Genomic DNA, 15421 nt, shown 5'->3' on the forward strand with positions numbered 1-15421 from the left:
AGCCTTCAGCAACTAACAGCAGCAATCTTTTATAGAATACTTAGTTTAGTTCTGTACACAAATCATTGAAGTCAATATATAGTTATTGTGGACCTCACAGGAGAAGGCACTGTGGAAAAGAGAAGCAAAGTGAAACGGCAGGTTTCTGCAGCGTTATTTATATAGTGGAGACAGGAAAACAACATGATGCAAAGCATAGGTTTTGTGGTTAGTTAGGCGCAAGTCTCAATTCCGGTTCCATTAATGTTACTGTTTTTTTGTGACCTTGGGAAATGGGCATTGTTGAGCCTTGGTTTCCTCCTCTATAAGATATATAGATAATATTGCCTACCTCATCTGTAAAAATTAATGAGTTAATACATGTAAAGGTCCTACCAGCATTGTGCTTAGCTTATCTAAGATTTTTTTTTAATTAATGTCTTTCTTTATTTCTTGTCCACTATGAATACTCAAAGACTTCCTGCCCCCAAATAGAATCCAGTCACCACTAATGAATGCTTCTCTCTATTTGTCCTCCCACCCCCACTGATATCTATTGTTGGACAAATGAAGCTTCTAAAAGCAAAATAGGTTGATACCTATGTCAGAGACCTCTTATAGTCTACCCAATATTCATCCTTCCTTTCATCTTTAATAGAATCCTGATTTTGCTGGGGGTGGCAAAGTACCAAGCTAAAGTAGGCTCCTTCCCAGGCTCCCGTGCCACTAGGGGTGGCCATATGTTACAATATGGCCAGTAAAACTCTGTTAGAGGTTTTTTGAAAAGTTTCTGGACACAGATAGTTTTATTTTCCCTTTGCTGTCTTCCTCCTTCCTGCTTCCTGGAAAGTAGATATGATGGCTGGAGCTGCAATAGCTAACTTGCAACTATGAGGAACTATAGGACTTTGGTCTTAACATTCCTGAGCTCCTGAATCAATACTTTAACTACCTTCTATGAGACTTCTTGTCACATGAGAAAAATTAAGCCCCAAATTAAACCACTGCCTTTTACTGTAACTTTCAATTGAGCATAATTCCTAAATGATTTAATCAATTCCACTCTACTCTGGCATGATTTTTAAGGCATTAACCATAATTTCCTTCCAATCTAAAAAGAAACGAACACTTACTGAGTATCTAGTATACATCAGATACTGTGTATATAGACATACAAATACATATTACATATTGACTCACCAAATTCTTATAGTAACCCCGTACAATAAGTGGTAAAGCCAAGATCTGAGCTACAAGTCTGTCTGATACAGTTCACATTCTTACAGCTATCCACACTACAGCAAGGGTGATGAAAATTTGCTACTATGAGGAACCATTACTCCCAAGACAATCTTTCTCTCTAAGTTAGAAAGGCACTTGTCCTACATCCTCTATACTGATATCCAAAATCCAACTGGTAAACCATCTAAAAAGCATATCTAGGATTGAAAGTGTATACAGAAGGCAGACCACGAAGTGGCTGATGTGACAAGTAGTGAGAGTTGCAGATGCCTGCTGTACACCCTGCCTGAAAGCAGCTTGGCAAGGTTGATGACCTGGAAAGGAGGATCCTTTCACCTGCATCTTCAAATCAATAAGGACCCTGAAGAAATCACATTGCACTGGAGGTAAGTGTGTAGCCGACTGCCAGACTCCACCTGAAGCATGGGAGAGACAGGTTAAGGAAGGTACCCAATGTCACACACATTCTCGCAGTCAAACCCCTATGTATGATTTTATCAGAGATGTAAAAGAGGAGCAAAAGATGATTAAAATTAGAGGTTATGTATACCACTTACAACCTATTAAAATAAAAAGCACACTCTAAATATAAATATATTTTGTAGAAGTAGAATTATGTAAATATACTTACATATAGGAATATATTTTAACCCTTTCCTCTACAAAATGAATCTGAGGCAACTAACAAGACTCACAATAAATTTTAAAATTATGTCCAGGAAAAATATAGAACAGGAGCATCAGGTGAGAGGAAAATAAAGTATGCAGATGCATATTTCATAAGGTCTTAAATAGTTACTAAAACTGAACTGTCAATTTAGGTCTGAGCTTCCCCCTAGCCAATGGAAAATGGAAAAAAAAAAAAAGGCACAAAATTTACAATGGCCATGAGAAAAAGAGACTATTACCACCTCAGGAAAAACAAAATATTTTGTTAGTATAAAAGCAATATGACGGTGGCTCATGCCTGTAATCCCAGCACTTCTGGAGGCTGAGGCAGGTGGATCACAAAGTCAAGAGATCGAGACCATCCTGGCCGACATGGTGAAACCCCATCTCTACTAAAAATACAAAAAAAATTAGCTGGGCGTGGTGTTGGGTGCCTGTAGTCCCAGCTACTTGGAAGGCTGAAGCAGGAGAATTGCTTGAACCTGGGAGACGGAGGTTGCAGTGAGCCGAGATCATGCCACTGCACTCCAGCCTGGCAACAGAGCGAGGAGAAAAAAAAAAAAAGCAATATGAAATTAGAATACCTAAGTAGGACTTCACATGGGAAACTATGTAATGTAGTAGACAATGCCTTAGTAACACCTCCATAATAAATATCACAGTATATTCCACACAACAGTTTCTCACCAAGTTATTCAATCAAACTGAACAACAGTACAAGGAAGGCAATCTGTGCAGGACTAAGGCAATGAGGTAGAAATATACAGCTCTCTGATGGGCTGGTTTGAGTTAGTCATAAATGCCAGAATATCTTGATGAACAAATAAACAGCATGTTCTTCAAACTATTTTCCAACAGAAATCATCTTAAAAGTAGGGTTATACAACCATTTACCAGCTTTTCAGCTAAAAAGTTCTGAGAAAGTTTTCATATGCTTTTTCTTAATGTAAATGGTACTTCAGTACACTATCACTGTGCTCTCATGTGTAGCATACACCAATCCTTTCTCCCTCTGCAAGTGGCATAAAAAGGCAGAAAAAGGGGCTGGGTGCGGTCTCTCATGCCTGTAATCCCAGCACTTTGGGAGGCCGAGGCGGGGGGATCATGAGGTCAGGAGTTTGAGACCAGCCTGGCCAATATGGTGAAACCGTCTCTACTAAAAAATACAAAAACTAGCCAGACATGTTGGTTCATACTTGTAATCCCAGCTACTTGGGAGGTTGAGGCAGGAGAATTGCTTGAACTCAGGAGGTGGAGGTTGCAGTGAGCCAAGATCACACCACTGCACTCCAGCCTGGGTGACAGAGTAAGATTCTGTCTCAAAAAATAAAAAAAGGCAGAAAAAAAATGTGGATTGCTATTACTTTAAAAACAATTACAGCTTTTAGCTTTTATATTAGGAGGTTCTAATACATACATCTTTCTATTACATAACTAGTATCAGAGAAAATGTATAAATTCACACCCATATAAGTTTTTAATTAATTTAAAAGGTGATATGTGAAAGGTACTTTCCAAAGAGTGTAACATCCCCAAAGTAGTTATCACACACACTTACACAGATGAAAATTAATCTCAGTTCTTGAATAGGGTAGAAAGTTCTTGAATAGGGTAGAAAGAACACAGATGTTCATTAAAAATAAAGAAACCTGGCACGTAGTAACAAATGGGGCTGGCTACACCTGGAGAGAAATGTAAAATCTATGTAAATTTTACTAAGCTTAACTAAAGTATAATGTTTTCTCTATATATTCATGCTGGTGCACTCATGCAGGCATGTTCATAAGAAGACTCCTCAGTAGGTACAAAGTGGAATATTCAGATAATGTCAGTTAGACCAGGTACATACCTACATGTTACTTTTCCACTGCCTGAAGATTCAGATGAAATTTATCCTTCAAGAAGGAATCTCTAGTGGTGGGAAGACATCATAAAAAATGGCTGCACTTAAACTCTCTATATAGTCTCAAGAAGTTACAATGGTAATATAAACCAAAGGGGGACAAAATAAGGACCATTTGCTACTAATTAAAAAACAGAATTTGAAAAAAAAAAAAAAAAAAAAAGATGGCTGTGTGAAATAGGGAACAGTTGTTCTCCCAACATGGACCTCTCACCCTGCTGATTTTGTGGTTTTTAAAGCTATAAAAGTAGAAACTGGAAACAATGACAACAAGGTGACTACCAAAGTATAAACAGAATATTATATATCGTTTTTTAAATAATAATATCTAAATTGAAGACAGAAAACTAGATTTGGTAAACAAAAAGCTAATATTTCCACATTTTGATTCCTCCTTCTAAATATGTATAATTAACACATGTGTACCTCCACGAACTACAGTAACAACGTTCCAGTTCTTAGATTCTAATTGCAATCAATTGTGATCAATCAACAGATGTGTTGGGCACTTAAAGTTACATAACTTTAACAAACAAAGATTGCTAAAGTTAAATAAATATCATTGTGGTCATTTTAAGCTACCTAACTTCATCCAGCAGAGCTACAAAAGCAGCAGGTTAGCGGGTTTCTGGCAGGGAATAATTGGTGCTGAGCAACAGACTGTGTACATGAGCAGAAACGTTGCATAAAACTCACATTACTGGCTTACCCACACCATATGTGCAGTTTGGATGGAAACAGGGTTGCTCTCATACACCTCACATGGTTTGGCCTCACTGGCTAGGGTGAATGAACATTATGTTTCAGTGTGCTAGTTAACCCCAATGCAAGCCAGAAGAAAGCACCAGAATTATGACCTTTCAATTATAATTTTTCCAGCAAAAGTGAAGTTAGGATAGAGATGTTGCGGTAACAAAAATGTACAAATTTGAAGTTACGAAAAAGACCTTCACAAACTTTGAGAAGCAGGCTGTAAGTTTATCTTGGCAGTGTTTTGGGTAAACAACCTGTGCTAATCTTACTGTAAAATAAGTCAAGATTACCTATAGACTAAAAGAAATAACAACGTATTTTTAATTGCTCTCTACCAGTGACCAAATTTATCATCTCCCAAGACAAACACTCTTAGCAAGAGCAAGAATCTTTGGAGTAATTTTTGCAGTCTGACAATTTGCCTGCAAGGACCATTGAACTTTCCCCACCCAACAGGCCATAAAGCTTGATTAATCAATGCCTAAAATCTCTTCATTAAGCAGCAGATTCCCATCTCCCTTTCTCCCCTATCAAAGCATTATTTTAAAGATTGGCATTTTGTGGCAAAACACCAATTCACTTTCCAAAGAGGTAAACAGCCATGACTTCTGGGCAGGGAGGGCGCTCAAACATTGCATCTAATTCATTGACTTCATGGACTAAGAATTGAAGTTGAAGAAATCTTAGCAACATATCCTAGATCATACTTAGTGAGCTAAGGAGTCCAACAAAAGTGCACTTTCTATTTTGTTATATGACCCAGCAATTCAGATGAAAATAAAGATGGAGAAATGCATTCTACAAAATTTCTTACCGAAAGGTATGCTGCATAAGAGGATAAACACGTCAAAGAATTAAATTTACCTGTTCAAATGTCACAGTGCAATAATCTAACTATGCTTCATATCCCAAAGAAATCAGAAATTAGAAAGGGTTTTATATTAGGAAAAACAAAGAATGAACAAAAATCCTGGCAATTCTTTGATAAAATTATGTTCTCATCAACTAATTATCATAAAGCTAGAAATTCATATCTTTAAATTAGGAGTCTCAGCATTATAGATAAAAAGAAAGAAGTGAGATGTTTAGACAAATATATGTCCAAGCCAGTAACCCATACACTTTTGTGGGGGAAAATATGCCTTTACAAGTGATTCAGTGACACTGACACGTTGATTAATGAGAAAAGTTTGGGCCATGTGATTTCCAAAGAGATAGGAAGAATAACCTCCCAAATCACCTCACTCTTCTCCCTGCTGGAAAGGTCCCTGGGTGTCAGGGGACAGATGTTTTGACAAATTGTGGTCAGATGTGGTACTCTGTGATCAACTAATTAAGAGACCTTAAACCTAAATGAGTCAACAGAGCAAAGTGCCAACATATCTCCTTCATGATCATTCTCAACAGCGACTGTTTCACTGTTTTACTATCATACAAAATAGTTCTTCTATTAAGCAAAAACTATCCTTGAGTGAATATGTTGTTTCCTCATCACCAACATTACTATCATTTAAAACATAAGATACATTCATTATAGACAAATTGGAAGATCAGAACACTGGAAAGAATGATTTAACCTATATAGCTATCATCCCAAATGCAACTACTCTTAATGTTTTTATGTATTACATCATCTTTTTCTGCACAGTTTTTATATAGCTGCAATCATACTGTATATACAATTTTGTATATTGCATTTTTAACTAAAATTATACAACTAAGTACTATATCTGTATATTTTATTGAAAACTCATCATCAGTGTCATTTATAAAAACTGAAAAATATTGCACTGACTGAATATGCCATCTTTTTTAGCATAAAACTTGTGGATTTAAAAGACTATCTTCTTAGAACAGAATCCTAAAAGTGGAACTACTGTCAAAGTATATTAACATCTTTATGGCTCTTAATATCTATTGCCAAAATGCTCTCCAAGAATGGTTGTACCAATTTAAACTGCCTTCAATAGCAATATCCATTATATTTGTATTTGGACTATGAATATCTTGTGTGAGTAAAGAGTTTCATAATCATCTTTGTACCCCCCCGATGCTTTAAATTAATATACTTATTATATACCATTTTGTACTAAAAAATTCTTAAAACTGAAATCCTGGCATCCACTAGAAGAACTGTTGCTATATTTGAAATTGTTCTTGAAAATCTCCCCCTCCAGTCTCCCTTTTTCTATACTTTGAGTCCCCAATTCCTTTCTACACAAAACCCAGCTTTTAATGCAGTAATCTTATTCCATTCTTTGAGGAGTAGTAACCAAAGTCTGTATCACATGGGATTCACAAATCTCAGGGATATTTTCATTCATTTCAATAACTATCTGAAATAAAAGCAACAAGGAAACAGGTCCCTACAGAATCTGAAGGCTCCTATAGCTCTATGAAAGACATAATGGATGTATGAAAACACATCAGAAGAAAAGTGAACATGTTTTATTAAAATGTGCATCTCATACCTTTTTCAGAAAATCAAATTTTAGGCTGAGGGAAAGTGGGTAGGGAAAGGGAAGATGCTGATCAAAAGGGACAAAGTCTCAGTAAGACAGGAAGAATAAGCTTTAGTAATCTAATGCACAGAATGGTGACTTTAATAAATAACAATACACTGTATACTCAAAATTGCTAAAAGAGATTTTAAATGTTTTTACCACAAAAAAAGATAAGCATGTAAGGGGATAGATCTGTTAATTAGCCTGATTTAATCATTTCACACTGTAAGCATGTGTCAAAACATCACTCCGTACCCCATAAATATATGCAATTATTATTTGTCCATTAAAAATAAAAGTTTTTAAAAAGAATTGAACAAAAGAATCAACTTTTCCCTAAATTACTGAACTATGAATTCTATAATGCAGCTTCATATACAATGCAGCTTCCATACCTAGCTCAAAAGAACTCAAGCTTTTGTTTACAATTGTACAATATTCCAAAGTGACCGCTGTGTACTAAATTGAGAAGTGTGTTTGAAATTACCTGAATAAACAAAGTCCGTTAAATCCTTCCTTTACCTACTAGAAATATCATGCCCCTAACAATTTTAGCAAAACAGTTTTTATTGTTATTGCTACTACCTTAATTACTATTTCTGCAACTCTATTAAATTTGCTAGCACAAATTGGCCATAAGATTGTTTTACCTCTTCATTAAGAAATTTATATTAAATATGCAATAAGTTACTTTGGTTAACAGAAGTTGGGGGGAGATGTTAGTGCCAGTTTCTTAATATAAATAATTTTTGTGTCTTCTGTAAGTATAACCACAGGAGTATCTCAATACCACCAGCTGATAATAATCTTTATAAATCCTACTTTGCAGCTCTACCATCTGTTAGTTATTATTTTATATGTGTCTCCATATGCATATGTGAATTCGTTATCACTCAAGACAAATACACAAATGGAATTATGGTTTTGTGGGGAGCATTTTATTGGCTTGTTTTTGTATTTTATTATCTTTAAGCCACTAAGTAAATAAAAATAGGTAAATAAAAATATTCCTCAGTCTTTAAGATCAAAAATAAGTTCAAATTTTTAAAAAACTGCAGTTACAAATACAAGAAATTTAAGTTCAACCAACACTTAAAATAAACAACCTAAAAATATCTGCTAAAACTAGATTAAAATTCAGTCACCAAAATTAGACATAGTTATATTAAAAACTAACATTCTCGATTCCCAAAATACACCTTAAAGCCAAAAAGAACAGGTCCGCTGGTAAATTATTAGCTAATACGGTTCCAGTTTTCACAATATAAAACACTTTCCGAGACTACAAATTTAAAAAGAATGACGACTTGCTTACATGTAATGTTTATTCTCTTAAGAGATGAGTCATAATGGCAAAAACTCAAAACTAGGCCCCTACAGGTTTATCTCCCTGAGCTGGAAGTTACAGGCTCCAAGACTAGTAGAACACAGTAAAAGTAGATGTAACATCATTACAACTCACTATCAAAATTTACCCAGAAGGGCAAGAAGGAAAAAAGAAGAATGAAAAGGATGTGTCTAATCCTTTAATTGGATAATTAGTTTGAATCATAACTCTTCCCTCAAATATCAGAGTCCAATGACACTAATTTTAATAAGCCCAAACTACACATTCACTCTCTCCATACCAAAAACATGGTGAACTTTGTTAAAAGTTATAAATGACTCTTAAAACACAGAGTAATGCACAACTTAGTAAAAATCACATTTTGATGATTAGATAGTTCAGTGCCGTGTCTCCTAAAGTTACCCTATTTTAGGTGATAATATCTTAGGATGATACATAGGAAACTATGATGTAGATGCAGTATTAATTAATTTATTATTGAGAGAAACCTGAAACTACCTAAAGAGGGAGGTGAAGAAGAGACAAACACTACTTCAGGAAGTACTGAAAACTTAACGATTTTTCTGGAGTGAATGCTAAATTATCATCACTTTCATGAACTGCAAAGTCTCTCAAATTACTTAATACAAATATGCTGTTTTCCATAGACAATCATTCATGTAAATGCGCTAAAATATCCCATAATCTAACTCTGTAAAAACTAACCTATTTGATGCCCAAACCAGATCTTCTTTTTTGAATTCTATTCCATCTAGATGTTAGAATTTCCATAATGTCGAGAGATGTACTTGAATAGAGAACACAGTTTTGAAATATGCTTGGGCTATGAAGTGTAATGAAAGATATCACAGACACTTAACAAATATTTTAACTGTCATTAAAATTACAGTGTAGCATAGGCCAGGCTACATTCATTTCATTTTTTAACCCCTTATTACCAGCCATTGAGAGTCACGTGTGTAAAGCAATTTCACATTAGGATTTGTTTCTGTATTTCTAAAATGTTCTTAATGAAGAATTTCATTTCCCAGGAACTTCTTAATATAAAAAATTAATCATATAAGTAGACAAAATTATTCATAGTTCAAAGCTCATCTAATGCATGATGCCTTTTTTTGACTCCCCCGGACAATATCCTTCTTCCATCGAAATCTCATAGCTACCTTTGTAGTTATGACGCGTAAGGAACTTATTTTATTTCACTTTACAGTATAGTGATTTGTTAAATTTTCCATGAACAGATTCAGAATTCCTGCATCAATAAGTCAGAGTCACTGAGTCTTACGTATCTTTGTATCCCCCCTACCACCATGTCTAACACAATCCCTTGAAACTAAGAGGCGATCTATATGTTTATCTGAACTTGCCAAAAGAAACCTCCTTTGGTATACTAAAAGCCACCTTCTCCAAAGGGTTCTTAGAAAAGTGAGCTATATTTTGGCAACTACAAATGTTATTTTTAAGCTTTATGGAACCCATGCTAATTTACTAATTATGTTCTCATTATAGAGAATATTTCAACATTGCTTAGTCATTAAAAATTAAAATAATTAGAATCTTTCCAGTTAGCACAATAGTTATGATTTCTTAATCAGATGTATATATATATATATATATTTAAAACTAACTGAAGTTATTAAACTTTTCCCTGCTAATGTAGTAAGAGTGCCAAAAATAATGTAAATTAACAGATTTTTTAATGGATAACTCCAAAGAAATGCAAGAAAATTTTTTATGGTGAGAAAAGATATAACTGCATGTTTATTATGTAAAGTAGAAAACGGAATTTAATAAATATAAGTGGATTATTTATGTTTTCATGTATCTATCCAGAAATCATTGACAGGGCATTTATGTTACATCACATATGTCTAACAGTATGATAGTTGCTGAGGTCATACAGCTAATTAAGCTATAGCCCCTGCCTTTCAAGAACCTGCACTATAGTGAACTCATAAAAGACAATCTAAGCATTAAGAGGACGTTGGGGTTGTCTCTGGCTGGGGGAGCAGAGAGAAAAGGGTTCACAAAGGAAGTGACATTAGAACAGGGTTCAAGGTTTAAGCTTCATTGTGCAGGTTTTAAGGGATTTTAGTGGGGAGCATGGAAGTAAAAAAAAAAAAAACCTGCTGTTCTTTTTTAGAAAGAGATTTGGGGAAGAAACTGCTCATCTAATAATAGTCTAGTGAGCAGATGAGGACCTAGTTGATGTAGGAGAAACCACATTTGGAAGATATTTGGTAGGCAGAAACATTAGGACTTGGTTATAGATTTAATGAGGGAGTGAGAAGAAGGAGTCAAAATGACATTTAGGCCTTTAACCTGGCAGATGGACAAAGATATTAAATAAAATCTAGATGATCAGTTAGCAAGTATTTACTGGGTAACTTCTGTGTACCAGATACTATTCTAGACATACAAAGTCTGTTTTCATTCTAGTCAGGAGAAGCAGATAGCAAATGAATAATCCGAGATAGTGCTAAGTGTGATGGAGAAAATAAGACAGAATTATGTGACAGTGACTGGGGGAGGGACACATTAGCTGAGGTAGTCATGAAAAGTGACACTTGAATGATAAGGAGGAAGACAAGTGAAGCTCTGGTTTAAAAAATGACTAGCAGATACAAAGCCTGAGATAGGAAAGGGCTTAACATCATCAAGAGACAGAACGGCAGGCGGCTGGTGGATGGGGATGGAGAGAAAAATGAGATTAGAGAGAGTATGGAGTTCCTTGTAGCCCACTGCAAGGAGCTTAGCATTTATTCTAGTTACTGTAGATAGTCAGAGATTTTAAGCCAAGGAGTGATGTGATCTGACATATTTCTGTCTGCTATGTGGAGAATGGGCTGGAGGAGAAAGAATGGGGCCTGGTAAAAGGGGTGGCTTAGACTGTTCTAACAGTGATGATGTTGAGAAGCAGTCACATTGCGGATATAGAGGGCAAGATGGCAGAACTTGCTGATAGACTGGATGTGCAGTGTGAGGGAAAGACAGGAGCCAAGGGTACCTCAGGGGGTTTGGTTCTAAATCAATATATAGATATAGGGTGGTGATATTAAACGGGGATGATTAAAACTTGGGCACAGAGAGGCTTCAGGGTGGTGGGGCCAGATATCAATAGTTCTTCTATGGGTTAAGGAAAGGCTGAACTGTGTAGAAATTTGTAAGTAAAATGTTACACAGGCAGTTGGGTACAGAGTCTAGAACTCAGGGGAGAGGTCTAGGTGGAGACATATTTTAGGAGTCATCAACTTCTACACAGAATTTAAATCTAGGAGGCTGGATAAGACTCATTTTTGACTACTTCTAGGTAGTGTATGAAGGGTAGAGAGTGTTCAGCAGTGTTTTCACTTTTGTTTTGTTTTGTTTTGCTTTGTTTTGTTTTGTTTTGTTTTGTTTTCTTGAGACAGAGTCCCGCTCTGCTGCCCACGCTGGAGTGCAGTGGTGCAATCTCAGCTCACTGCAACCCCCGCCTCCCGGGTTCAAGCAATTCTCCTGCCTCAGCCTCCCAAGTAGCTGGGACTACAGGCACAGGCCACCATGCCTGGCTAATTTTTTGTATTTTTAGTAGAGACGACAGGGTTTCACCATGTTAGCCAGAATGGTCTTGATCTCCCGACCTCATGATCCGGCTGCTTCAGCCTCCCAAAGTGTTGGGATTATAGGTGTGAGCCACCACACCCGGCCTCATTTTTGTATTTTATTTTTGGAGATGGGTCTCGCTCTGTTGCTCAGGCTAGGGTGCAGTAGCACAATCTTGGCTCACTGCAACCTCTGCCTCCCAGGTTCAAGCACTTCTCCTGCCTCAGCCCCCTGAGTAGCTGGGATTACAGGCGCATGGCGCCACACCTGGCTAATTTTTTGTATTTTGGTAGAGATGGGGTTTCATCATGTTGCCCAGGCTGGTCTCAAACTCCGGAGCTCAGGCAATCCACCCGCCTTGACTTCCCAAAGTGCTGGGATTACAGGCGTGAGCCACCACGCCCAGCCTCATTTTTGTATTTTAAAGGGGAGGAATAACAAATCCCATGTTAGATGCTTACTGTCAAGGTAAATTACTCTTTGGCTTTTCTGTGGCAAAACATATATAGCCTCTAAAAGTATTTTATTGTTTTCCTCTTGCATTGAGATTTAACTCTGTGGTCGCATTTATAGTCTCCCACTCCACTTTTCTTTTTTTCTACATCAGTGAGCTCTCTGATAGCAAACACTGTCCTCTCATTGCCGAGCTGCTACTTGAATAGAAGGCACTTTTGAAACATCTGTTACTGCATGAGTATGTACATCCAGCCTTAATGATTAACAACTGACTATATTAATAGAGAGACTAGAAAGTAGCACAATAATGAGCTTGTTTGAAAGCTCTGTGGATTGTAATCTTAAAAGCATCTTTCCTTAAGAATTAGTCTTGGAATTCTTTCTATCAATGAATCAACTTTGAAAAATAGTCAAGTTCTGCTGACATTTCCAATGAATCACATAACTAAGTGCTATGGTCTGAATGCTTTGTGTCCCTCCAAAATTCATATGTTGAAACCTAATCCCCAAGGTGACTGTATTAGGGGGTGGGAGGGGAGAGCCTGCATTAATGGGATTAGTGCCCTTATAAGGGGCTGAAGAGACTAGAGTTCTCCCTTTATCATGTGAGGACACAGCCAGAGTACAAACCAAAAAAAATGGGCCCTCACCAGACACAAATCTGCCAGCACCTTGACCTTGGCCTTTCCAGCCGCCAGAACTAAAGAAATAAATTTCTGTTGTTCATAAGGTATCCAATTTATGGCATTTTGCTGTAGCAGCCCATATAAAAGAAGACACTAAGCAACTAAACTCAAGTAATCGTGGATGATTTTTGAACCATCCTGGTGGTTATTTCCCAAATCCCAAACATATCAACTTTTATTTCCTATCAGAGATGCTACTTATGGCCAGCACTCACTACATGTTTCTGCCGCCCAGGCTAGGAGCCTTGAATTCCTGGGCTCAAGCAATTCTCCCACCTCAGCCTTCTGAGTAGCTGGGACTACAGGCATGTGCCACCACACTCAGCTAATTTTTTAATTTTTTGTAGAGATGAGTCTCTCAATGTTGCCCAGGCTGGTCTCAAATCCCTAGCCTCAAGCAATCCTCTTTCCTTGGCCTCCCAAAGCACTGGGACCACAGGTATGGGCCACTATGCCCAGCCTCACCAAATGTTTGAATAAATGAAAGAGATCAAGTTGCTTCAACATATAAGATGGACGTTTTTCTTTGTCCTTGTATCCTTTCACAATTATGTATTCAGCTCCATGCACAGTATCTTGAGTACAGTCAGTGTAATAAATACTTGTTGCATGCATAAGTGAAAGAATGAATGCACAGTTTCATGAGAAAGATGATTTTCTTCCTCCTCATGAATTTACTTCCTATATCACATCTTTAAATAAGATGTTTTAAATAAGATGATTTTTCCTTGATTGTAAAATATTTGTTCATGGTGAAAAATATAAATGTAAAAAATAAAAAGATCTCTTAAAAATATATTACTCTCTACTTATTACTCATGATTGTACTAACTTATTCATTTAACAAATCTTTTCAACTACCTACTGTGGGCTAGGCATTAGGGAACCATGGTGAATCACACTGGCCAGGTCCCTCACCTCCCTCTAGTTGTATGCAGCAATACCCTCATGTGCTACAACTAGAATACAGGTAGAGGTATGTCACTATGTAGAAAGTTTCAAATTTCAAGATAATCCTTCCACCCTAGTACTTAACATTCCCCTTAAGTCTTAAAGATGATTATTTTGGTGATTAAATAATGTTAGTATATTTCTATATAGTTTTCAAAAGTACCCTAACTACATTTTCATGTAAACCCTTAGAGAGCAAATAGTTTTCTCATGTGAAAAAGAACAAATACCCTAGTTTTTCTACACAATACTTTCAAGGAGTGTACTTTGATACTGGAACTAGTAAGGCAGTAAGGCAATGGAGTTTTGAATGGATTTTTTTTTTTTTTTTTTTTTTTTGAGATGGAGTCTCGCTCTGTCACCAGGCCAGAGTGCAGAGGCACGATCTAGGCTCACTGCAACCTCCGCCTCCCGGGTTCCAGCGAGTCTCCTGCCTCAGCCTCCCAAGTAGCTGGGACGACAGGCACATGCCACCATGCCCAGCTAATTTTTATATTTTTAGTAGAGACAGGGTTTCACCATGTTGGCCAGGCTGGTCTCGATCTCTTGACCTCGTGATCTACCTGCCTAGGCCTCCCAAAGTGCTGGGATTACAGGCGTGAGCCACTGCGCCCGGCTGAATGGATTATTTTTAAGCCTTTCTCTACAAGTTAATGTACTGCCTATTAATTGAAATATATTAGTAAATAATCACTCAATTAAAAATAGTTTAAATGTTTTAACTTAAGGACTTGATTTCTGTTTTGTTTCGTTTTTAACAGAAAGTTTTCATTTCTAGCACTAAAAGAGTTTAGCACTTGGGAAGGCACTCCCTGTACTGCTATCCACTGACTTTCAGCAGACCACTTGTTTCCCTGTATTCAGGCACCTATGGCATAGCAAGAGTAGAAGTTACTATTTATCCTCGGAGGCATAAGTAATCATAGTGACTTGTTCAGTTTCACCGAAAAGGACTTATTCTGTTTCACTTACCTCCAAAGGTTGGTTGGCTTCTATGTCCGAAGTTTTGCCTCTTGCTGCCATTCTTTGCTCATCTGTTGTATCTCCTATGAAGTAAAATATATATCTATTTTTAAAACTTGACCATATTACTGAGGCCAAACTACTTGCTATTTGTTTGAAGTATCTTTTGTTATTATATGTTTCACATCAAGGAAGAAACCACTATTTCCCTTGTTTCAAAGTAAACAAGCTAACTTTTTAAGAACAGTAATTATAAAGAGGTCCCATATATCATTCATAAATACATATACATACAACCTAAATGTATCCTGTTTTATCTAGATTTACTCTGGAAAAATCAAATAAATTCATATTTTATAAATCAAGTCATATTTCAAATAAACTT

The 15421-nt window shown here is 36.6% G+C and overlaps 1 protein-coding gene across 4 annotated transcripts in view; it reads right to left on the reverse strand.

Moving 5' to 3' along the window:
• UMAD1 (UBAP1-MVB12-associated (UMA) domain containing 1) overlaps positions 1–15421 on the reverse strand; it is a 301427-nt gene that overhangs the window by 125507 nt on the left and 160499 nt on the right. For all 4 annotated transcript variants that reach the window (XR_008527076.2, XM_054559453.2, XM_054559454.2 and 1 more), the window contains exon 3: positions 15046–15119. Coding sequence is in view for 3 of the 4 variants with exons in the window: in XM_054559453.2 (XP_054415428.1) it covers positions 15046–15119 (74 nt within the window). In the remaining variant the exon portion in view is untranslated. The remainder of the gene's footprint in view (positions 1–15045; positions 15120–15421) is intronic.

This window comes from Pongo abelii, chromosome 6 (assembly GCF_028885655.2).
Source record: "Pongo abelii isolate AG06213 chromosome 6, NHGRI_mPonAbe1-v2.0_pri, whole genome shotgun sequence".
Classification (NCBI taxonomy): Eukaryota; Metazoa; Chordata; class Mammalia; order Primates; family Hominidae; genus Pongo; species Pongo abelii.